This window comes from Chrysemys picta, chromosome 3 (assembly GCF_011386835.1).
Source record: "Chrysemys picta bellii isolate R12L10 chromosome 3, ASM1138683v2, whole genome shotgun sequence".
Lineage (NCBI taxonomy): Eukaryota > Metazoa > Chordata > Testudines > Emydidae > Chrysemys > Chrysemys picta.
Window position 1 is genome coordinate 49,529,518 of NC_088793.1, and position 24,694 is coordinate 49,554,211.

The 24,694-nt window shown below is 39.0% G+C and overlaps 1 protein-coding gene across 47 annotated transcripts in view; it reads right to left on the reverse strand.

The window, feature by feature from the left end:
* The window catches only part of DST (dystonin), a 439,617-nt gene that overhangs the window by 156,745 nt on the left and 258,178 nt on the right, over positions 1-24,694 (reverse strand). For 46 of the 47 annotated variants that reach the window (XR_010599478.1, XR_010599479.1, XM_065587877.1 and 43 more), the window contains 6 exons: positions 23,331-23,414; positions 23,033-23,140; positions 21,784-21,882; positions 9,803-9,937; positions 2,971-3,059; positions 813-948 (listed from right to left, as the gene is read on the reverse strand). Coding sequence is in view for 45 of the 47 variants with exons in the window: in XM_065587877.1 (XP_065443949.1) it covers positions 813-948; positions 2,971-3,059; positions 9,803-9,937; positions 21,784-21,882; positions 23,033-23,140; positions 23,331-23,414 (651 nt within the window). In the remaining 2 variants the exon portion in view is untranslated. Of the gene's footprint in view, positions 1-812; positions 949-2,970; positions 3,060-9,802; positions 9,938-10,057; positions 13,172-13,756; positions 16,535-21,783; positions 21,883-23,032; positions 23,141-23,330; positions 23,415-24,694 lie in introns of those variants that run through there. The other variant, XM_065587884.1, reaches the window with a different exon arrangement.

Below are 24,694 nucleotides of genomic sequence, written 5' to 3' on the forward strand. Positions count from 1 at the left end.
AAAGGCAAACTGTCATGCTCTAAGTGTCTGTGAAAGGTTAGAAGATTCAAAAATAGTATGTGATACAAAATGACCATGCTACTCATGTTTACAGCATACAGCACTTTTGCACAGACACCCAAACATATGGAATCGGATATTATAGAACCCAAATACTTCAACTAGTTTGCATAGAAAGTATGTAATCAGGTTGGCAACATTATTTTAAAATAATTATACAAGACATTGCTTCTACTTGTAGATGCACACATACATTCATAATACCTTTATGATATAATTCCATATTTGAGATTTAGATTGGTTTATAAAAAATGTACTTGTGGTACCTCATAACTATTTACTGTATGTGGTCCAACCATATACCCAATTGGAATTTAAAGAAAATCTAGAACACTATATATCTTCTGGGATATCTCTGGGGGAGTACATGGCAGAGATTAACCCATATTATTTTATGGTGTCATATTTTTGCAGCACACAAACTTATCTAGCAATCAGAGGATGGCTTTTAAAGAGAAGAGTTAAGAGATGGATGATTTGTTTATCTTTGTTCATGCAAGGCACATGGTATTAAGACTCTTCACGCAAGTTCTGATGAACAGAATGTTCATATGCACACGTAAGACTACATATATTATACAAATATATAGAAACTGCAGTCATTTGATTCAGGTTTCAGCTTATTGATACGTACAATCAAATACAGTTTCTCCTTTCATTGTTAATATATTGTTCCACTATCATGCAGTAAATCTCAAAAGAATAAAGTACTACAGCTAGAAACACAACAACAAAATTTTCTGTGCTATTACCTTTTCCTCCATCTTTTCATCACCTAAATTTTGTGCTCCCTGCAGTTGTTTCAAAGCTTCATTAGATAACAGGTTATAACCTTCTTGTAGGGACTTCACTTGTTTTTCCATTTCATTTCTCTCTCCATCCATCATTCTACCAAAAAAAATAATAGATACGATTATTATCAGATTTGAAAACTTCAGTAGGTGACAAGTTCTGCTTTTTCTGTTGGTTGTGTATTCTGTGTATGTGATCATACAAATTGAATCAGCAGAATAATCTAGCAAATCGAATGGTGAACTCGTTTTCAGAAGACATGGGTTTTATTCCTGGCTTAGCTACTGGCTTGCGGGTGAATGTGAACAAGTAACTTCACTTCCCTGTGCCTCGGTTTCCCCATCTGTAACATGAAGGTAATGATAGTGACATCCTTTGCAAAGTGTATTGAGATCTATTGATGAAAAGTGCTAGATACTATAATTATTTTAGAAATGAGAGCAAAATCTGACTTGTGTTTTTGGGCCAATATTAGGACATATGATAAAAAAGTTGTATGAAAACATTCATCAAATACAGCTGAATAATTAATACATTTAAGTCAACTGGTGATCAGAAAATGAGGGAAATTAACTGAAAGATACTTTTAGTGAATTATTCCCTCAGCTCTATTGTTTATGGTCTGTCGACCAGTTTTCCATGCCTCTGACTGTTTACTGACCACCAGCCAAGGCAATGTGAATTCATTTTGATAGCAAGCACTCATGAGAACCATGGGAAATGCTTTACTAAAATCCAAATATATTACATCTACTAATTTCAGTGATGGATGAAACAAACCTTCTCTATATAACTTATATGTTAGTTTGTTAATATTGTAAAGTGTTTTGAGGTCCTTCAAATGAAAGGTCCTGTATAAATATAAAAGTATTGTCATGTGTTGTGTCACCTAATCCAGGGAGCTCTTGTGAAGACTGGGCTTACAAATTTACCCCAATTGTGGGCTCAATTGCAAAAACTGTGAGAAAGTTCATGAAATGTCACAATAACCTATAACAACAAATATTAATAGGAAATGGGGAAAGGTACAGAACCAACTCAGAAAGACTAAAAAAAATGCCTACTGATATAATTCAAGGACTGTGTTAAAATCATGCCTAGTAAATAAGAAAAGCGAGGAACCTGGAAACCAATAAACCAGAGTGTCAGAAATCAGGCCTAATAGGTAGACAAAATAACAAGAGGGTGAGCTATTCCACCTGTTGCACCCTTTTGCAGTCCTCCAAAAGAGACTTTAGAGAGAAAAATTGGCTACTGGAGAGAGCTTCACCATCCTGGCTGCCACCCCCACAGTCTCCTGGGAAGCTGGACCTTCTTCATCCCAATCCTGAAAAATGTCCTGACAGACCAGGCCACAGAGAGGGAGCCAGATGATGACGCTCCCATTTCCACTGGCTATAACTAAATCCTAAAACACCATCTAGGATGCGAGACTATGTCACACATCCCTCTCCTTCTCCCCCCGTGTGTCTTTTTCCTTCCCTCACCTTATTTCTTCTCTTTCCTATCTCCTTCCTTTTGCCTTCTGTCAAATAAAGAGTCTGGCGTAGCCACCAAGGCTACATATTTTGAAACACTGCTGAAAGCCTGTTACCAGAAAGAGGAAGCTAAAGAAATGCCCTAAACAGCCCAATGCTGGTACAAGTTTGCCAGGTCTTGGGAGAGGCTGATAAGACCCTGTGCTGTGGCTGTGTTTTTCCAGCAGTTAGGCTGCAAGTGAGAGTCAACATCAGAGACAGAAGCTGCATTTTCTCTCTGTAGCTCTAATAAAAGGTTAAACTGATTTTAATGATGTGTTTGCCATGGTACTAAGTAGACTTGGATCTCTATATACCAAACCTTGGACCTTGTTTAACACTGTTTAATTGGAGAGTGACTGGGTTATGTTAGCACCTTTAATGCTTTGGGCCCCCTACTTCCATCTAAATTGATATAATCTTTTATACACCTAATCAAGTTCTCTTCACAATTACATTTAAACTAAACAAAAAGAACAAACAGAATATTATCCACTGTAACTGTAAGATGAGAATATCAGTCTGTTCCTTATAAGCAAATATGATGCAGTAATTTAGTTACAGTTATATTAACAAAATGCTGTGATAAAATTTAACATACTTGTCACTGTGTTTAGCCAAAAATGACTGTGTAGTCTGCAAAGCCTCAGATATTTGTTCTTTCTTGGTTGCTATTTCATCAGCGGAAATCTGAAAAATATACAATCAAAATTCAGTTCTCCACAGTGCATATGTCTGAAAAGAGAGAATAGAAAAGTAGATGTTAGCTTGTTATGTGCATTCTGATCTAAAAGGATAATTAAATAAACTAAACTAAGTCATAAAACATTCATATGATCCTGAGGCTGCTCATACGACCATCCAGCCAAGTCAGTCCCAGGAGAGGAGGGAAGCAGCATGCAATGAACAAGGGACTTCACAATTGGAAATTTATATTCACATAAACCACTTTACACCCATTAACTGCAGTAAATATCTGAAACAAAGGCTGATTCCAGAGGATAACTTGCAACCTGGTAGCTAAATATATTAAACTATTGCTCCTCCCCCACCCCTGGAAATTTTACAATTAACTGGGAGTGAAGCTTTTCAGGGTGCTGATTAAGGCGATTTCACCCTATATTTCTTACACTACACCCCAGTACAGATGACCAGGTGCTTTATTTTTATGTCTGACTTTATGAACATTATCAGTGTGGCAATTGATAATGAAGCAAGTCAAAAACTATATCAGGTCTTTTAACACTAAGAACAGATAAAAGGTTGTGTAGCACAGTGTCTCTGACCAGAGTGGAGAGAGATTCTTGTTTTCTTACAACCATGTTATAATACTATACAGCAGGGTAGCTTACAAACTAGCAATAACAGGTTTATAATGAAATATCGTTATCTACACTGCTCCAGGAAACCATGTTAGCATAATGCTGATTCTAATCTGGATAGAGTCCAAGCTACTCACTGCCATGTTGAGAAGAAAGCATGTGGGAAGAACCATGCATTTCTTCACCAGTTCAGCATCTTGGTTTCCTTTAAAAGCTAGGGTTGGTTGCCAACAATAATATTCATAATTTTTCCACTGTTCCTATTACCCACTTATCACCCTCTTCTTGTGTACTGAATTAGCATTTCAACTTTAAGAGACTCTCCTTCAGAATAGCATGGATGGAGAGAAGCAGATATATACAAGCCAACAAGAGAAGTGGGAACCTCTTAACTTTTAAGTGTACATGTTATTTCTGAAAAGTGATTAGAAGGCAGGGAGGGAATAGGAGAGAGCTGGTGTAGTTAAAATGGTCTAGAGAACAGACCTGAGGTTTGCTCCCTCCCTTTTTTTCCTGTATAAAAGCCATGAAGATACATTGGTTGCCATTAAATAGCCAATATTTGTCAACAGTTATCTAAGAGTGCTACCTGAGATACAAGAGTGGTTTCCTAATCTATGAATGGGATAAAATGAGGTCTCTAACAAGTGTGTGGAAATTTGTAGCAAATCGTGATTTTTCAAAATGGTACTCACCTGACTCATAAAGAGCCATGCCCAGCCCAGGATTGCTTCCATGATCACCAAAGGCTAAAGGGCTGCACAGATCACTCTCTATTTTAAAGCAGTACTTCTCCTTCTGAAGGAGAGATGACTCACCTTGTATGGTAAATGGAGTTCTTCAAGATGTGTCCCTCTAGAGGGGTGCTCCACATCAGTAAACGTGCATGCCTGTGCACTCTGGATTGGAGGCATTTTGTCAGCAGTGTCCGCACCTGTGCACTAGACACCCTCGTGCTCTGGCACAAGGGCATATAGGGAGGGGAGGATCCGCCACCACTCCAGTTCCTTCTCAACCAAGAAAGTCCAATAAGAGACTCTGAGACAGAGGGGAATGCGGGCAGGCAACGGAGCACCCATAGGGGGACACATCTCGAACAATTCCAGTTACTGCACAAGTTGAGTACCCTCTCTTTCTTCAAGTGATGTCCCTATGGGTGTTCCATATCAGGAGACTTCCGAGCAGTACTTCCATCACAGAGGAGAGTGTTGAGGAGGTGGATTCAGCACAGATTGTAGAACAGTGTCACCAAAAGCCACATCAGCTCTGGAAGCAGTCACAAGAGAGTAGTGCTGGGAGACTGTATATATCAAAGACCGGGTGGCTTCTCTGCAGATCTCTGAGATAGGTTTGTTTCTCAGAAGGGCAAGAGAGGTAGATTGAACCCTGGTGAAGTAAGCAATAACTCTTGGAGGTGGGTGATCCCTTGAGACTTTGTAGCAGGTTAAAATCCATCATGCAACCCATTTGAGTGGAAGTCACCTGTCCTTTTATGCACGCTGCACTAGAGATAAAAAGTCTGCGTGAAGCCATAACGGACCTAGTCCTGTCTAGGTAAAAAGCAAGAGCTCTTCTTGCCCTTGGGCAAGTATGCTCTGGCTGTAGAGGAGTCCAGACTAGCTCTGATGAAGTCTATTCATTGGGTGGGCGTGACAGTAGACTTTTCCACACTGAAGCGATGGCCCAGTGAGTGGAACAGAGATAAGATCTTCTGGGTGCTGTCTGTGCTTCGAGGAATGACCAGCCTTTTGGGAGTCAATCATCCAGGTAGGGGAAAATGATTATTCCCATCTGACGAAGATGGGATGTGGCAGCCAACAGAACTTTGGTAAAGACCATTCGAGCAGTACAAAGGCTGAAAGGTACAACTCAGTAGTAGTAGCGGTCTCTGTGCATCACAAAACATAGGAAACATCTGTGTGAAGGAGGCATGGCTATATGGAAATAAATTACCTGAAGGTCGAGGAAAGCAAACCAATCTCCCAGGTCCAGAGAGGGAATTATTGCTCCTAATGATCTATTCTAATTTTTGCTATCATTCTGAACTGTTAAGTGTGAACGAAGCTGTTTATTGTCCTGAGGTCCAGAATTGGTCTCCATCCCCCATTTTTCTTTGGAACCAGGAAATGTGTAATAAAATTCTTTCCTGCCTAAGTCAGGTGGGACAGGCTTGATCACCCCCAGTGTTAACAGGGACTGCACCTGCTGCCTCGAGACTCTCATGAGAGGGGTCCCTGCAGAGAGAAGGAGGTGAGGAGGTAGAAGTAAGCTGAACTGGATGGAGTAATCTGTAAATATCACCTCCAAGATCCATTTCTCCTAGATGATGAGCTCTCAGGAAGGTAGGGAATGAGAGCGAGAGAGGCCCCACCAGGTGGAAGGGGGATATGTGAAGCATAAAATCTGGAACAGGAGAGTTTTTGACCCTTCTTCAATGGGTCTAAATTGTCATTTCAAAGATGCTGCCAACTGGAAGGTTGCAGTACAGGGCAGTCCTTTCTATGAGAACCTGGGCTTCTTCCTGAAGGGCTGACCTGTTCTCATGAGCTGGTAGTTGACTGTGTGAGACCGTTGAGCCATTTGTGACCCACTGTACTTTTTCTTTGCCATAAGTGTAAACATGCCCAGAGATCATAGCTTCACCCAGAATCCTTAAGAAAGTGAAGTGACCCATCCATAGCATTGCTGAATAACTTGGGTCCCTTGAAGGGTGGGACAATCAATCGTGTTTTGTACCTCACAGAGGATTGCAGACAAAAAGCTCTACACCTGATTACTGCTGCAGCCATCTAATCAGGGCTGAAGAGATGTCCTGGCAATTGTCTGGCCATTTGCTATGAGAGTTTGAACTTGTTTCCTCTGATCCTGGGGTGAGTATTCAACATATGGGTGAAAATTTGGAATAGTTTGTAAAATTGTATTTCGTCAACAGGGTTTGGTAATTGGTTACTCTGAAGTGCGGTGTGGCAGAGGAGTACGTTTTTCCATGCCAGAAGGTCCAGTCCTCTTTGTTTTTTATCAGAAGGAATGGAATGGAATCAATGTTGTCTATTCCATTTGTTGACTGCTTCCATGAGCACAGAGTTGGGTGTAGGATGGGAAAAGAAATATTTTGATCCTTTGGGTGGGATGTAATACTTTTTGTCCAACCATTTACACAAAGCAGTGCAGTAGCTGGGGTTTGACACACACTACGTGCCCAGGGCAACAGAGCATCATTAATGGGCAGGGTGATTTTGCTCAGACAAAATGTGTGAAGGATGTCCAACAAGGAGTGTTGGGGTTCTCTCTCTTTCAATGGGATATATAGGATCTCCTCTATATACTTCATAAGGTCCAGAAAAGTCTTGAAATCATCAGCATAAGATGGTGAGGGAGGCATGACAGCCTCATTTGGTGAGGAAGAGGATTTGCGGGAAAGTGATGTTCCTTCCTCCGCAGCTCTTGCTCCTTTGTATGATTCCACTGTGTGGAGGGACCTGAGTGCGCCATTTATTGCTCTTGATATAGCCTCTTATGAAATGGTACCCGGTAAAACTAATCACCAGAAAGGGCCTATAGGTTCCAACACCCATCTTGGTGGGGCATAAGGGAATGGGGCAAGACCCCACTTGTTGTTATACTTGCTAGGGTTGGGTGTATCCCTTGCTAGAGTGTACCCCGAGTGAAGGAGGTTGAAAAGGGAAATCCTGTATAGATAGTTCAGAATCTGATGAGGAGTCATCTCCTGTGCCAATTGGAGGGGCAAATGGTGTCAATACCAATGGTTAAGTTGGCACCAGGGCCCCAAAGGGGTCCTGTAAATGCATGGGTATCACAGGCTGTTGATATGAAGGTACCAGATGGTGCTGAGTTGGGATTGGCTGGAAATGTGTCTGTGTACCCTCAAAGAGTTTATGAGGGACTGGAGGCCAAGATGGTACTGGAGGGCAAGACATCATTGAAAATGGTAGAAGAGGGTAAGTAGGCTCTGTCAGGTGAGGCGGTACTGGTGGGGAGTGTGTCTCTATTCCTCAGCAATGGTGACTCAGATGCTCCAGGATCTGAACGTCCACATTAGTCAAAAGACTGGACAGTACCAGGGACTCTAGAGTAGGAAATATCGGGAGTCAGAATATCTGGAGGTACCATAGATGGTGCTGCAGTACAATCAGTACGTCCTTCACGTCTGGTTGCTGGAGATGGTGTCCATGATTTCAGCCTGGCTCTGGAGTCCTTATGTATTGAAGCCATAGAGTTCAATGCCAATGTAGGTACTGCTTAACATAGTTTACCAGGCAGTTTCTTAGTATGCGGCATGGTCTTCTTAGCCAGTGCCATGATCTCCATAGCAGAGGGGATGGGAGCCTCAGCTGTATGCATAATGAGACGCAAGGTCTCCTGAGACCTAGATCGACTGGATGACTTTCCCTTTCTCGTTTCCTGTTCTGGGGAAGGAACCCTTCTCTTCTTTGATGGTTAAGATGGTTCTGAAGGACACCCTGGGTCTTTGCTTACCATCGCAATAGAGATGGTCACCAGAGCTCTGCGGATCTAGTGTACACCTGTCCTGTTGGTGTCAGTGAGTGCTCCATTAACAAGAGTTTGAGCCTGTCCCCCATCAATGTATTAGACCTGCTCTTATACCCTGAGTAGATCTTGAATTTGGAGGGGATGTGAGACAACTCAAGCCAACTTTAATGTCCAATGCTGCCGGGGAAAGACCTATGGCAGGTCTGGCAGGGTTCAAAGCCTGGGTTCTTGGGCATAGCCTGCACTCAAGACCGTGGATCAAAGGCCCAAGAAAAACAAAGGCACAATTCAGGCCAAAGAAAGGGAGGTGGAACCCCTGCCCCCCCCCCTTTTAAGTGAAAATTGTGCTAAATAAAAATAAAGAAAAGAATACTTAGAAAATACAGAAATGTTAGTGAGAGGTATAGCAAGGCACTAGGCTAGCTGGAGGACACCGCAATGCTCATCTCAAGCAGCAGGCAGCTGAGGGAGAACTGGAGTGGCAGCAGTTCCGCCTCTCAATATATGCCCTCATACCGGAGGACCAGGATGTCTAGGATGGAGGTATGGATCCACGGACATTGCTGATGAAAAATCTCTGATCCAGAGTGCACAGGCATGCACACATCTTGAAATGGAGCACCCATAGGGACACTACTCGAAAAACAGCCAGCTACACACAATACCGTATGTGGCCACTTAAATGTGTCCCCTTTCCACTGGTAGAGCCCAACCTAGACAATCAGAATTGCTTAGAAATATTACTCAGTGTCTCCCCTGGTGTCTTAACATGGTAAATGGGTTTCTCCTCTGCTAACTGACAGTCAAGCAAGGGAAAAAATACAAATAAGTGAGGCAATCTGACCATCAAGTCTCACTCACAGAGCTCAGTATAGGGTAAGAAAGGATCCCCGCAGACCCACTCTGTATCTCCTTTCCCTAAAATAGCACTCTTGTGGGAGGCAGGAATGAAGCCACCTTCAACTGAAGAATCATGGGAGAGGAGACATTATTGCCTCCAATGCTCAATGGATGAGAGTAGCCCTCACCTATTCCAATTCAAAGTACTTTTATTTTGTAAGAAAATGAAAACTGGTCTGGGATCCCATCCCTTCCCCCTCCCATTCCTTCTTTACTGGAGGTAGCATGGGTATTACTAGTGCTCTAGTAACTCCTGCAAGATGAGGAAACAGACCCAGAATTGGATGTACATTGTGCAGAAGGCAGAGATCATTTATATAAGCTGTATACCCAGTTGGTTCTGTAGCTCCCAGGTTCAGAGTTGTGTTCCTTCCATATTAGTGGCCTTGTGCCCCGACTTTACCTCTGCAGAAGTCAGCCTTCTGTAGTCAGAACATGTCATATTTTGGGATCTTCACATCCCAGAGGGAAGACTATATTTTTTTTCTTAAGAGTGATGAAAATATCTTGTTCTCTTAAATGTTTTCATATTTGTAAATGTATTTTATTAACATTTTAAAATATTTCCCTCAGAACCAAATGTGAAATTAAATCTTTCAAGTAGCACAAAAATATTTATGGAAACCTTTGCGCATATTAACCAGGACAAAAAACAACAACAGAAAAATAGTGGTGTTCTATCAAGAAATCTTTGAGTACCTGCTGCTTAGGCAAGTCTGCCTTTTCAGCCTTTTCTCTTTCTCCCTTGCTGAGGGTCTTGCTGATGTTTGACACCCATTTCAGTAAATCCCCAGCTTTCTCAACATGCTCTTTCTTTTCCTCTTCCATTGACTTCTGGGGGGTAATGTGCATCGTAAAAAATACATTTATTTAAACAGTTGAGATATTAAGTTGTCAGACCCACAAACTCTCAATCCTCGCATAATGCCACTATTACCACAAAAGCTACAATAGTTTGAGTAGTTTTATTTATTTATTTTACCTTATGCATTACTGTCACCTATATGAAAATATATATGTAGATGCAATATAACTGGAGACATTAATAGAGGTAATTCCTCCAAGATAGTTGCACAGATTCTAAAATGGCTACGGTATATACATATTCACACACACACGAACCATTTTATAAACAGTACAGAAATAGATTAACCTCCCAGCCACTACTCAATAATTAAAATCTAAATAATGCTTGTAGTCAGAAAAGCTAAACATCTTTGAATTGCTGCCTTTGCATTAGCCTTATATGCCTATAGCCAGCACTGGGTATCACACTTCCGGAGTACACTGGGATAGGTTACTAAATTACATTTAGGAGGAAATACAGTGTGATTATAGTCTTCGATCCAAGATATACTGAAAAATAATCAAAGGAGTCACCATTTTGTCTGCAATAAATATATTATGAATTTGTAGTTTGTGTCAAATAGTATATGATTTTTAACCAGAGTTTTATAGTAGTTGGAAACTTTTCAGTACTTAAAAATGTGTTGAAATGCTTTCACTTATCACAAGAAAACAGGAAAGAACATTTTAAAATGGTTTAAAAAACTAAGCACTTCATATCAATACATCTTATCTTGTACATACTGCAGCTGTATGAAAAACTAATTGCACTGATCCATGTTTTCTCTGAAATCAGTGGAAAATCATGTTGATGAGAAATTTAAACAATACCACTCCAGACTACAAATGTATGACCTAATTCTGCAAATGCTTAATATATGTGAGTAGCTTTATGCATGTGAGTAATCTCGTGTGCATAAGTGTTCCAAAGATTTAAGCCTAAATCTCTACACCACATTTTGATACCTTTGTAATATAAAATATTTTGTTTTTCAGATTTAAGAGCAGTTTGAAATGCCAAATCAAGACATCATGGCTGGATGAAATATTGTAATATTATACACAAAATAGTTCCTATTTTGAAGTCAGTGGGACTTTTGCCTAATGAAACCATGTAAACACTGCAGCACTTCACGCCTATTATGAACTTTATTCCTTTATGGTGTCTAACTTCTATAGTATGTTATCACTCTCACATGATTACACAATAGTATTAGTAGTTCCCCACCAACAGCCTAGTGATCAATGGGAGTCTTTCACTGAATGGACTTTGGATCTGGCCCAAAAGTGAGTATCAAAATCACTGTTCGATTACGAAGCATAATAAAGACTAGAAATTCCTATCTTAATGGGCTCAGTTGCTTCTAATAATCGTAGCCCTGTGTGGCAATCAAAAATAGATTTTTCCAAGGCTTCTTTGTATGTTAACTTCTTCTTTGTTTTGGGGCATGTAATGGCTTTAACATGTGACTGGTCATCTTTCATTTTTGTAGCTGTGATAGCATCAATAATGCCATTCTTAATAGCATCTTCCATAGACAACCTGCAATGAGATTTTGGATCTATCAGTCCACCAGTCAAGTATTGATACTGCAGGCAGCGAATGCCTGTGTCTTTGTTCAGGACATTTACATTCATAGCTTCAATGGCTGATATAATTTTGTTTGTTACAGGATGAATGATCCCAGTAAAGACTAACTCACACTGTTGAATTTGCTTAGCACTTATTTCATCAATTAACTCCCTTTGCAAAGCTTCTGAAACACTGTATTTTTTCCCATTAAATGGATCAATTATGCCTCCTGTACTGGCTTGAGCTTCAAGACACCTTAGGGCAGTAATTCTATCCACCAAGTTTTTGCGTGAGGCTTTTAGAACTGTAATTCTTTCATTGGTGTCAGAAAGCCAGTATCCTGCAATAGGGCTGTTCAAATCTTTACATGGTCGTGAACTGCTCAGCAAAATATCACCAAACTCATTAGCTGTGATGAGGCCTTCCTTATATTTGTTGACTAATGTTCTGTCAATTGTACCCTGTGTTAATGCCTCTTCAATATTAAACTGTATTCCAGTTTTGAGATCTGTTAGCAAAAGAGAAGAGTTTCCACGGGAATCAAAACACGTAGACTCCTTCCACTGAAATTCCCATTCTAATAGCTCAAGATATGTACTTTTATCAATTAAATCCCTTTGATAAGCCTCATATGAAGTCATTTCTGTTCCCGTTTTGATGTCTACTACGGAAATCTTATGAACTTTTTCTGCTGATGGGCTAGTAATTTTTCTGTCCCCAACTGGAAGCAGAACACATTTGCTATCTACATCAAACACACAAATTTTCAGCAATTCATAGTAGTACATGGCTTGCCTATTATTTGGGTTTTGAAAACATTTTGGATTACTAGAAGGTTCATGTAAAAATTTTAAAATTGTGTTATTTAGCAAGCCTAGCTGCACTGCGACATCTGGAGGAATACGAACACTTCTTACAGGGTCAATAATTCCTCCACTTGCAACCTGGACTTCAAGAATATTTTTACCTTTTTGTCTTTCCAGGATCCTAGCTTCAATAGCTTGATACACTGATATTATTTTACCAGAACAATAATATCCTAAAACTGCTTTCTCTGCCTCAAGTAGTCTACCTTTGAATTCATTATCTACAAGTCCTCTAGCAATTGAGTCATCGACAGAATATTTCTGACCTGTTGTGGGATCAATGATGAACCCCGTGGCAGCCTGGGCTTCTAAAAATGCTAATGCTAATGTTTTTTCAATTATTCTTTTCTTTGCTGCTAAAGCAAAAGAGATTATTTCTTTGCTGGATTCAATGTACAGCCCAGCTATAGCAGTAGGCTTAGTTAAAAACATTTCAAGACTTTTCTGAACCTCATCAAATGACTTCTGCCCTGAATGGAGCTGTTCAACTGTGCTCCTGTCTAGAAGCTTCACTTCAACCAACTGCCTGGCAGTTACATCATGTCGGAGACCTTGAAATTTAAGATCATCTTCCCCAGTAGAATATTCATAGTGAACCATATCAACATTCTTCATATTCTTGCCCTCTAAGAAAGAGCTAATCTTTGGAAAATCTTCTCCCCTTAAACCTTCAGATGTTTGGTATCCCTCAAACATCCTGTCTTCATTACCAAGATTCTTGTCATTTTCTTGTTTTAATGTTGTAACTTCAACAAGCACATCATATTGCTTGCTCTTCACTATCTGTAAACAGGAATTTTTTGACACAATGAGCAATAGTGCTGGAGAACGTAATTTGCACTTTACACAATTCAGTCCAAAGTCCACCACCAGAAGAATGCAATGGAGAAAGTGAACAGCAGAAATCATGAATAAGACATTTTATTAGCCTGGATAGCACAGAATATAATTAACTAGATTTTTTAAAAAAAATTGTACACCTCAAATATTTATTTAAAAGGGATAGATTAATGGGAATGTGGCTGAAATGCAAGGTAGAAATTTTATTCTGTGTTTGTTATTACCTGCCCTTATTGATATCACTCAATGAACTTTTAACCGTAACTGAATATAATCATTGTATGTGAATTTCTATAATGTACATAAACCTTTAACAAATAAAAATATAGATTCAAATAATCTTATTGCAAATATTTGAGTATTTTAGTCTTTTTTTGTATTCACAGATAAGCAGAAGAAGTCCCCATACACCAGAATAAAAAAAAGTATACAACAGAGAGCATAGAAGAGCAATACCACATTTTAAAGAATGGAACAGTAAAAACCAGCACCAGAGCAAGGCAAATGTCAACAAAATTTAGGGTATACCTCCAAAGGGTGCATGAGCTTTACTAGTCCCGTTCCATGTTTTTCTTCTTCATGCCAGGAAGTGTGAAGATTTTTATCTCTTAATTTGTCTATTTCTGATATTTTTGTCATAGGGTTTGTTTTATCAAAAGTTATCTGGAGCTGGGTGCTTGTCTGAGAAACAAACTCTGTAAAAGACTGTTGGTCTGTATCATCTTCTAGGAATTGGTTTGTTCTTGACAACTGGAGCTGTGCCTCTTTTAGTTCTGTATCATCAGCACCCAGGTGCAGCTTCTTTTCTCCTAATCGATCCATTTTAAACCCCGGAATGTTTATATCAGCCTGTCTCTCCTGTTTCTGTCTTAACAACGAAGAAGTAGTTTTTGCACATGGATGAAGTTGTTCTAAATCTCTAGGTGAGGTTTCTCCCAGGTAATTGAACTCCCTTACCTTCTTCTCACAGTCCAATTTGAATATAGAATCTTTGATGTTATGATGTTTCTTAACTCCATTCTGAAACATTAGGAACTGGTGTTCACGTTCCTTCATCGGCATGTCCATATCCTGTTTTAGGGTCTCCACCATACGCCTCTGTACCTCCAATTCCTCCTCAAGTTTCCGATATTTCTGAAAATAATCCATTTCTGCATGCTTTCCTTGTTGTAGTTGCTCACGACATTTCTGAAGTCTTTCTTGCAGATCTTCAATTTGCATCTTGTACAATTTAATATTCTCTTCAGCCATATTTTTTTGTTGCTGAAGAGTGACACATTCCAGTCTTATACCCGAAATGTCATTTTCAGTGATGCTATGGGATTCCAGTAGTTTTTCAACTTTTTTTCTAAATTCCTCTGCAGAATGTTTAAACCTAATGGACTCTTCCTGAAACAGAGCCATCTTTTTGCGTGCCATTTGTTCATCTAGGGTCTTTTGATGGAATTCATCCTGCAGCTTCTTCAGTTTACTATTTAGCTCTTGTATATGAGCTTGCTGTAGCTGTATTTTCTGCTCACTCAACCTCTTTTCAACAGTGAAAGCATTTAGCTGTGCATTTAGATTTTTAACCTCTCTCTCAGTGTTCAGTTTGAAAGCACTCTGCTTATCGCACTTCTGTTTAAATTCGCTGGCTAATGCTTTTGTTTTTACTAGGTCATCTTCTAGACTTTTGACTTTACTTATGAATTCTTGCTCGATTATTATCTGCTTGTGCAACTGTTCGTTTGTGGTACGTAGCTGTTCTTTAAAACCATCTGCTAGGGTTTTTAAGGCATCATTTTTTCTCTGAATACTTTGTTTCTCCAGAATGATCCTCTCTGATTCAGACTGAATTTGTTGCATCATTATTTTGGTTTCAGTATTCGATCTAGTAAGCTCCTCGACCTTTTGTTTCAATGATTCTGCCAAACGATTGCTTTTGGCCAAATCATCTTTCACCATTTGAATCTTCTGTTGATTTTCATTCTCTGCTCTTGTCTTTTGAAGCAGCTGTTCCTGGATTTTTTTATACTGATCTTGCAGATTATTTGCTTCTCCTTTGCATGACTGTGTTCTTTGTTCAGCTATCAGCTTCTCTTTCTGGAGAGAGTTGATTTGTGAATTTAAATGCTGAACAGTGATTTCAATCTGTGTGTGGGATCTAGTCAATTCCTCTACTTCCCTCTTTAATTGCACCTTTTCCTGCTGAAGAGATTTCAGCTCTTCTTGATAATTTATTTTAATTTTCTTAAGATCTATGGCCTCTTGCATTACCTCTTCAGCTTTACCTGTGGTTTTGTGCAGCTGCCTATCGAGTTCTTTCAATTGCTGCAAATATCCCTGCTCTACCTGATCTTTTTGGTCCAACTCAATTTTCAGACATTTAAGTGTATTATTGGCATCATCTAATTTCTCTTTTAGTAAACGAGCCTTTTCTTCAGCTGATGCTTTTTGAAGTTCAAGATCATTCAGTTCATATTTTAGATCTTTAATGTTTTTTTCAGCCTTTTTGTTGGCAATAGTCAGCTCATCTAACTGCTGTTTAAGCTCCTCTACTTTTTTTATTTCTTGTTTTTTCTGGAAACCTATAATTTCAGAGTCAACCCGATAATGTTTGTCTTGCACAGATGTGCAAGTTGACTGCACGCTTTCTCTTACTAAGGAATATCTGCCTTCAACTATTTGCCTTCGAGCTTCAGTTTCCTCTTTTTCTTGGGGCTTTTTTTCTGCTAGATTCCCTTGATACTCAAAACCTTGTTCCATTTGCTTTATTAGTTTCATAAGCTTTTCCTCTCCTTCTGTTTTTTTCCTCAGTTCTGCCATTAAAGCTTTTTTCTGCTGCTCTAAATCCTGAAGATTTGTGTCTTTCCTTCTCAGGTGCTCTTCAAGTTTTCTTCTAGCAGCAGTACTTTCCTCTATTTGAGTTCTAAAAGCTCTGAGGTTTTCTTCAACTATACTTCTTTGAGCCTCTGCCTGCAAGGTGAGCTGCCTTACATGTTCTAACTCCTGTTCTGCAGCTACTTTCTCTTTTGCAATGCTCTCCAGCTCTATCTGATACCGCTTTGCCTCTTGCTCAGCCTTGGTTTTCTGAAAAGATCTCTCTTCCACATACTTCTGCTGTTTCTTCAGTTCATCTTCTGCAGCTTCCTTCACTTTGGGGAGTTCCTGTTCTACATGGAACTTTTGTTTCTTCAATTCCTCTAACATCTTCTCAAGCTCATTTATCTTTCCCATAAGTTTTCTGTTCTCATCAATTGTTGACTTTTGTTGCTCCATCAGATCTGAATATGCTGCACGTGCTGACGCCGCCTCATTGTTTATAATCTATAAGAAAATTTAAAATATACAAATATGTTTAAATCTGTTCTTTTTGAATATAGCACGTGAAATCTGTTGTATTATTTTCAAGACATAGTTGAAAATACTTACTAACGTGTATTCGGCATGTCAATACAGTAGGATGAGCAGTTCCCACCACCATCACCTTCTCCTTACATAGTAAGCTTCAGACAAGAAACCATTAGTTCAAGATGAAAAAATCCTTCATAAAGGAATCCGCAAAGGGGAGAAATCCCAAAGAATCTCTTTTGTTACTCAGGAAGCACTTAACGGTTAGAAAAGTCAGACAGCCACTTGCATATGCTCTTGCTCAAAACAAATTGTACAACAAGTAATGAACAAAACACAATATGCAAGGATCACACAGGTCAAGGAAGTTCAGCATTTCCAGTTTGGTTCAGTAGGAATTTAAAGCGTTTTATGTTTACAACAGACATAATACAACACAAATTTGGAAATCTCTCCAAGAAAAGAAACAATACATGAAGCTACACTCAGGATGTGTCCACACTAGGAAAAAAGGCGTTTTCTTACCGTGTGTTAGCTAACACGTGTTAACTAGGAGCTGGTAAACTCTTAATGAAGAGAGGGCAGTTAGTAGTTTCCACGCATAAGCAGATGGAGGTAAACACTAGGAGGGAGAAGAAGTTTCATCTCGACCTGCTAACGTGTTAAACTACAATTGCCTTGTCTTCACTAGAATTTTATCATGTTAGCTAACTTGAGGTAAGAACACACGTTTCTTCCTAGTGAAAGCAAGGCCTACTGTGAGGTGAAAAGCAAGCAATTTTTCTAATAAACAGAGGGTTATTTTATTTTAACAGACGTGCCTGGTTTCAGTTGCAATGAGACTACACTTACATCTCTCAAGAAGTGCTAATGAAAAGGCAGCTTCATTCCCTCTTTTCCTCCTTTGCTTGGATGATTTTAATTAAACACTTAGGATAGGTCTACACTGAAAAAAAATAAAAAACAACCTGCAGCAGCAAGTTTCTGAGCCTGGATCAACTCAGGCTGTGGGGCTAAACACAACATTGTAGACGTTCGGGCTCAGGCTGGCACCTGGGCTCTGCAACCCCACAAAGAATGTGGGTCTCAGAACCCGAGTTCCAGCCCAAGCCTGAACAGCTACACTGCTATTTTTAGTCCCGCAGCATGAGCCCCACAGGCTTGAGTCTGTTGACCCAGGCTCTGATACTTGCTGCTGTGGGTCATTTATTGCAGTGCAGACATACTCTTACAGATGTTGGGATTAAACTGGATCCGCTTTGGAGCATCTCCTTTTATGCTGACAGTTACACAACAAACATATTAAATGTCAAGTGTTTTTAGACAATTAAAATTGAGAATCTGATTGCAGTTGCATCCAGGATCACAAATTAAGTTTTCTGTTATGCAATCTTGCGCTCTTTCTGATCAGCAATGTAAAGCATCAGCTGGGAGGTATACATTATGATATTAAAATGTGATGAAGTAAATTCAAAATTATTGAAAAAAATCAATTGTTTTGCCATCTCTGAATTGATACTGATTAATAGATTATTAATATATTAATTTTTAGTTATGCTCAATCAACTTTAAATCAGCTCCACTTTCAGATCTTTTTGTCCAAGATTCAAATATTGAGTTAGACTGATTTTTGAATGGCAATTATTTTTAATTAGAGTTTGATTTGCATTAAGAGGAAACCTCTGAAATCAATATTTTTTCTGTTCTTTTTTCTCTTCATAACCCATGTCATTACTTTTTATTTGCTCTTCTTTTTCCCAGAATGGATGTTCAGTTTCTGTGTTTTCATATTTTACTGTCTAGAGGTTATAGTCTATTCCAGGTACCTTGGTGCTAGGATTTTTACCTTTACTCTGCATTTCTGCAACCAGCAATAAATCTTCATCCTCTACACTCTGTTTGTTCAAGCTGATGCCTGTATTGGCCAAACTATGAATCTTAATCTGTGTCAAATTCTCTTTATTTTCTCTGTCATTTCTAAATTGTGTTTTGCTAATTTAGCTTCTGAAAACGGGAAAATATTCTCTTCCCTTGGAACTATTTCTTCATTGAACTGGCTATTTTTACATTTGTTTCCCCTAAACGTTGTGCCTCTAAATCTGGACCACTATGTATTCCTGACTTTTCAGAATTTAATATAAGTGTTTCTGAAGCATTTTCTATATGCTGATTCTCTGTGGTATTTCCCTCAGAAAAACCAAACAGATATGCAATATTTGCTTGAACTATATTCTTTGCTTGAGTTGGATTTAGAGTTGGTCTTTCTGGAAAGTTGTTTTCTGCTACAAAACAACGGTCATCCAAGGGAGCATTATGGAGTTTGTTTGCGTTCCCTTCACCTGCATCAGAAATGCTTGCCTTCCTCACAGGCTGCAAATTCAGCTTTGTTGTCTTTTCACTTCCCTTGTACACTTTCATCTCTCTGGGGGTGGTTTCTTGCTTTACAGTTGATATAATTTCATCACTCTCTTGCAACTCATTGTCTTCAGAGTGTACATTGTCACACACATTGTCACAACTTCCTTTGAGGCTATGATCTTTAGCGTGTCGATTTTTAGCAAGCGGTCTCATTGAAAGATGTTCTTGTTGCCTGTTCAGGTTGGCATCCACAGCATACCTTCCAGTCTTTTGAATGACATCATCTCTCTTCATCATTAGCTTAAAGTTAGTTTCTGAATACACCCCAAGTTTCTCCTTTGTTGGAGCATCTTCCCTTGCTCTTCTTAAAACATGGTTTCCACTAATACTTCAGAAAACTTCTTTGGCTCTCCCCATTTCCTGTCTCATTCCATCAGCAATTGGTTGATTTCACGCGCACCAGAATCGTCATTTATATTAACATTGACACAAATTTGACATGGAACTGGACATCCATTTCTACCATTCTCTGTGTTTTGGTGCTGTTTACCAGAAAGGGTGGTTATTTCCTTTCTTGCATATAGCTACTCTTCCCCATTATTTCTACCAGCACTTTCTTGACCATGAGGCTTCAATAGTTGCTTTGATGTTCTGTCCGTTATGATTTTATCACCTGTGTCAGTATCAAATTCTTTTATTTGAATTTCCACCTTCTCTCAGATTTACTATAAGAACGATCTTTCTGCAAATCTCTCTCGTCTATTGGATTTTCGCCTACTGTGTTTTTCTGTCTTTGTTCAACTGCTTCATGACATCCCAAAGGTTCAAAAACTTCAGCTATCATCATGGTTTTCTGGAATTCAGCCTCAGCAGGTAAACTCTGAGCTGACAGTACACAGGCTTAAATTTAGATTTTAAATTTCATAGACTTCATAGCAAGGGCCTTATTTTACCCTTCTTCTGTGCACCAAACTCTGAATGACATCACCCAGAATTCTTAACAAAGACAAGGATAGAATAAAGTCCTGAATGCCAGAGGAAGAGATTAGAAGTATAATCCCAGAAAAAAATGATGATTGTTTCTGCTTTGAAATGGAAAAGTTCCATGATACGCTACTTTGATTCCAAAAGGAAGCTTATTATATTGTTTTGCAATTAGAAAGCAACCTTACATTATCTACTAGGAAGTTATCAAGGAAGTAGAAGTCTGCATATGTTTTGCAAAAGACTGTCTTGAAGACACAGCTCGGAACAGACAAAAATGGTTTATAAAATTCAATTAGTCTTGAGAAACGTGACACCAACCAGCCAAACCTGACAAATTTCTTCGTCTCTAGATATTTTTCTTTTTTGTTTTCATTTTTACCAGCAGTGTGAATTATACACATAAAGGCTACTTAGCATTAAAGGTGATATCTCATGCCATTGATGCTACATGGTTTAAAAAAAAAAAAAAAGATGCACACTTTTCATATTTATGTTATCAGTCTGTTCAGAGGTATGCGATAGGAAGAACGTGCAGCAAAGGCAAAGCTGGCAGCAAGATTATTTAACATCCCTTTAAGAATCCAGGGTCTTGTCCAATGATTATGTAAATAAATATTAAAAATTAAAACTTGTTAAAATAACTCCAATCCTGTTTTACTTATTTTTTATACTGACAAACCATACAGTATATTATTTGGCAGAAAAGCTATAAGGATACAGTGTATCAATTAAGACCCTATCATCCTTAAAGAGTAAATATATAATTGCTTTAGAAACACACGATATTTTTAAAGAAAGTAAAGAGTAGATAATATTCTTTGTTTAATTCTTTAAAGCATTGTTTTAAACTATGTATTTCTGAACAAATAGTTTATAGTCTCCATTTATTCTTGTTAACGAGACCTCATGCTCACTGTGAAAAAAATTCATTGCCTCAAAGAATCAATGCAGAAGAATGACAAACAAAAAAAGAAGCCTAAACATTTAAAAGTCATTGAAACAAACTTAAGGAATTAGTGAAGGGGTTATTGCACTCCCCTATTTAAATAAAAAATTCCTTATACATTAAAAGCAAGCTAGTGTGCACACCGGAGTTGAAATTCAACCCTGTGCAGAGGGATAACGGAAGACCTAAGCACTGCTTAGGTCCTACTTAAGCACAGTAACTAGGACTTAAATAGGACATTAATAGTGCATGGGAGTTGGGCTGGCTCTCTACACAGGGGCAAATTTCAGCTTGCATTTGTAAGTACAGCATATATCCAGCCCTAAAATATACACCAAATAAATACAGTTCACATTCCAAATATCCAATGTGGTTTTTGTTGTAAAAATAAAACTTCAAATGAAACGTTCAAAAATTAAAAAGCAAATATTGTCTATCTGTGAATATGGATGATGAATTATGACTTATAAAGATGGACAGCTTTTGGTAGAAATTTAGGTTATTTGCTTTACAGAGCTATACTTTAATATTTTCCTTGTTTTTTAGAAATAAAAAAGTGTAAAAAAATATTTTACTCAAAGGGACCAAACACCGCCAGCTAATTTGTGCCAGGTCTTAAGTAAAACTGTCCCGGTGCATTATAATTTCTCCTGTCCTGTAGTTAATTTCCTTCTCTGCAGAATTCAGTGAATCACAGTGGGTCCCTGTAATGTGACCCTCCCATCTGGAAGGACTGATGGAATGTGAGGACTTTGCAAATATACATCATTGCTTATAAGAATGATAGGCGCACAGTCCAATATCCATATATTCCCATGTTTGTGCAGTATATAAGGAATTTCAGTTCTTAGTATTTCCACCTAAAATTATGATCCAAGTCCAATAGTTGTTTTATTGCCCCCAACAAAATGGTTTCTGTTTTCCTGTGACCTACCTCCTCTTCTTCTAGTCTTTTCAAAGAGTCACCAGCAAATTTAATATACTGGGTCACCAGGGTCACCAAGGCAGTATAGCGTGTTCGTAAATCCATGAACTGCATAAAAACAAAAGAGGAAAAGGGAAGAGGAAAATGGTAGCACTCACAGTGACTTCGAATGCATTAAATAATGTCCAAGAACTACTTCTAGACTTAAACTGACCTTTAGGAAAGTTATATATGGCACAGAGCTCATAAGACAAATCTTGATCTTGGTTTAAGGGACACAATAGTCATAAAGAACCACATAAACAGGCTGTCCACAGGACCAACTGATCCTAAGAATGGTCAGCCTGGTATGTAGGAGGCTGAATGCAAGTGACCTGCATCTGCTAGGTATGTAACTGGTGTGGTGGAACTCGGGGGGACAAAAAAATATGAGAAGAAGAAACTCACGGAAATAATCTTCCTAATCACAAAGATCCTAACTCGTCTGATACTGGAGTTACTGTAGCACTAGAGTGGAATTTTCAAAAGTACCAAAGTAATTTGAATGACATTTGTGCTCCTATGTCATCCTGGGGCTTTGGAAAATTTCACACCCTAGAGCTGTAATATCCCCAATGGTGCTCCAGCCTTAGTGAGAGGACCTAAGGTCCCTATCTTATGTTGGAGGAGCTTCAAAATCTTAACCCCTTGATAGCTGGATGGATAGATGGAGTATCATTATCCCTATAAGCCTAGGTCTTTGTTTCTGGCTGTCAAATCCTCTTTCAGAATTGTCAGCTAGAGAGAATCACTTCAGGGCCAAACTGTCCCATTCACTCTTGTACTCTCTCAGTCCTTTGGGGATAAAATTGCACCTTTGCGTGCACAAATAGGCTGCAGAGAGGCACTGCCTCTGAATCTGCTACAACAGTGACTTGTGGCACGACAGTGATGGTGAAAGCGCCCCCTGGGGTGGCAGCCTGAGACATGATCTGGCCCACTGTATTAATAAACAGTTTTATTTTTCTCTGTTTTCTATGTTTCTCATCCAAGTTTTTCATGGGCATTTTGTTAACTGTTAATCAACACCAACAGCCAGATATAAAACTAGATACTGTGAAATGTATAACATTCATGTCAGGGTTTGTCTATGTACAGTAAGGATCATGTGTGAGGTTACTATATTTAATTATTAATAAATCCCAGTCTTGCATTTCCTCCACTCTACAACAGGCTGCTAAATGAATGTACATTTCCCTGTCAAAGAACATCCAGCTACCTCTTGTATAATGAAGTCAGATGAGCTCTGCATTCTCCGGCGTTTCACTGGGGATTTTTGTTGTGAGTCAACCATAGCCCTGTATGTCATTGTCTGCAGTTCATAATCCTGTAAAAATAACGCAGTCAGAAAAGTTATCAGCACTCTCTATCAAATTGACATTGAATAAAGTATTTATAATGCAATTTAGCAGCAAAGCACCACTGCTTAAATGTTGTATCCATTGTACAATACCAGCATACATGTAAAGGACACATTATCAAATTAAACTGTATTATATGTGTATAATCTTTCTTACCTTTACTGAAGCTGAGTATTGCTCTGAATATTTCTGGCATTCATCTATTTTATTTTGTTTCATTTCAATTTCAGAAACCAGCATCTGTAAAATATATGTGTATATCTTCAGCATAATAATAATAATAATAATAATAATGACTCTTTTCTCTCCCTTTGTTATGGCTGATAAGTATTATTATGATAAGAATTTCTAAGTTGACCACCATCATACTATTTATAGCACTGCTTGCATTTCAGTGTTGTATAGCTAGTTGGAATCCTGGGTCCTGATCTAAATCCTAGAAAGTCAATAGAAAGACTCCTATTGAGTTCCATGTGAGTTAGATCCAGCCCAGTATGAGTACAGCTGGTAGAATACTGTAAAAACAGTGCCTGCATCCTGGCCAACACACTGGGGACTGAACTGGAGACCTGCAGGGCTAAAAGCTGCTACATTTTTAGCTAAAGAGACAGGTTCTTTAATGAGGGCTGTCACAGACTCACTTCCTCGGTGGATCAGGCACAGAGTGGAACCTGAAATACACACTATCAGGGGATTACATAAACATTTGGATGACACCCAAACAGTTGTTTGACTGTGGCATGTTCATACCCCTTTATTATTCACTATTATCGAACATTCACGCAAAGTGGTTCTGTTTGCCTAACATTTAGGGAATGGCTGTCCTTCCTGGGCTCAATCCTGTAAGGTGCTGAGCACTCTGGTGCCAATCCAGTAAAGCACTGCAGCACTCCCTTAACTGTCAGCACACAAGCAGTCCTATTGAAGACTTTGTGTGAATATTTTCATGGACACAATGATCATGAGTAGCACTGAATCACACTTTACATTTCAAATTATGGCGTTATAGAGGAAGGATGGCCCAGAGGTTAGGACACTAGCCTAGGAGTTGGAGAGCCCGCTTTGCCACAGACTTCCTGCATGATGTTGGGCAAGTCATTTTGTCTCTCTGTGCCTCAGACCTTCATCTGTAAATAAGATTAACAGCACTTCCCAACCTCAAAGAGATGTTGTGAAGATAAAAGACTGGCGTGCTCGGTTACTACAGTAATAGGGGTCATAGAGATATCTGAGATAGCTAAAGGGCAATTGACATCACTGCTTTAAATATTAAATATTTTTGCTTTTGTTAGCAAAGCCCCATTAATTTTTTATATTTTGGGGGGAAATTCATTTTATCCATGCGAAGAGGTGGGGGAGAGGGGTCCTGCCCGGCGGGGAATGGGAGACCCTGGAGGGGGGAAGGGTTGTTGTACAGTGAGCCTGCCCCACACTCACCCAGTAGCAGGCGGTTCCTGTCCATGGGTCTGGGCTCAGCACCCCGCTCCAGGTGTTCTGATGTAGCACTTGGCACTTCTCCT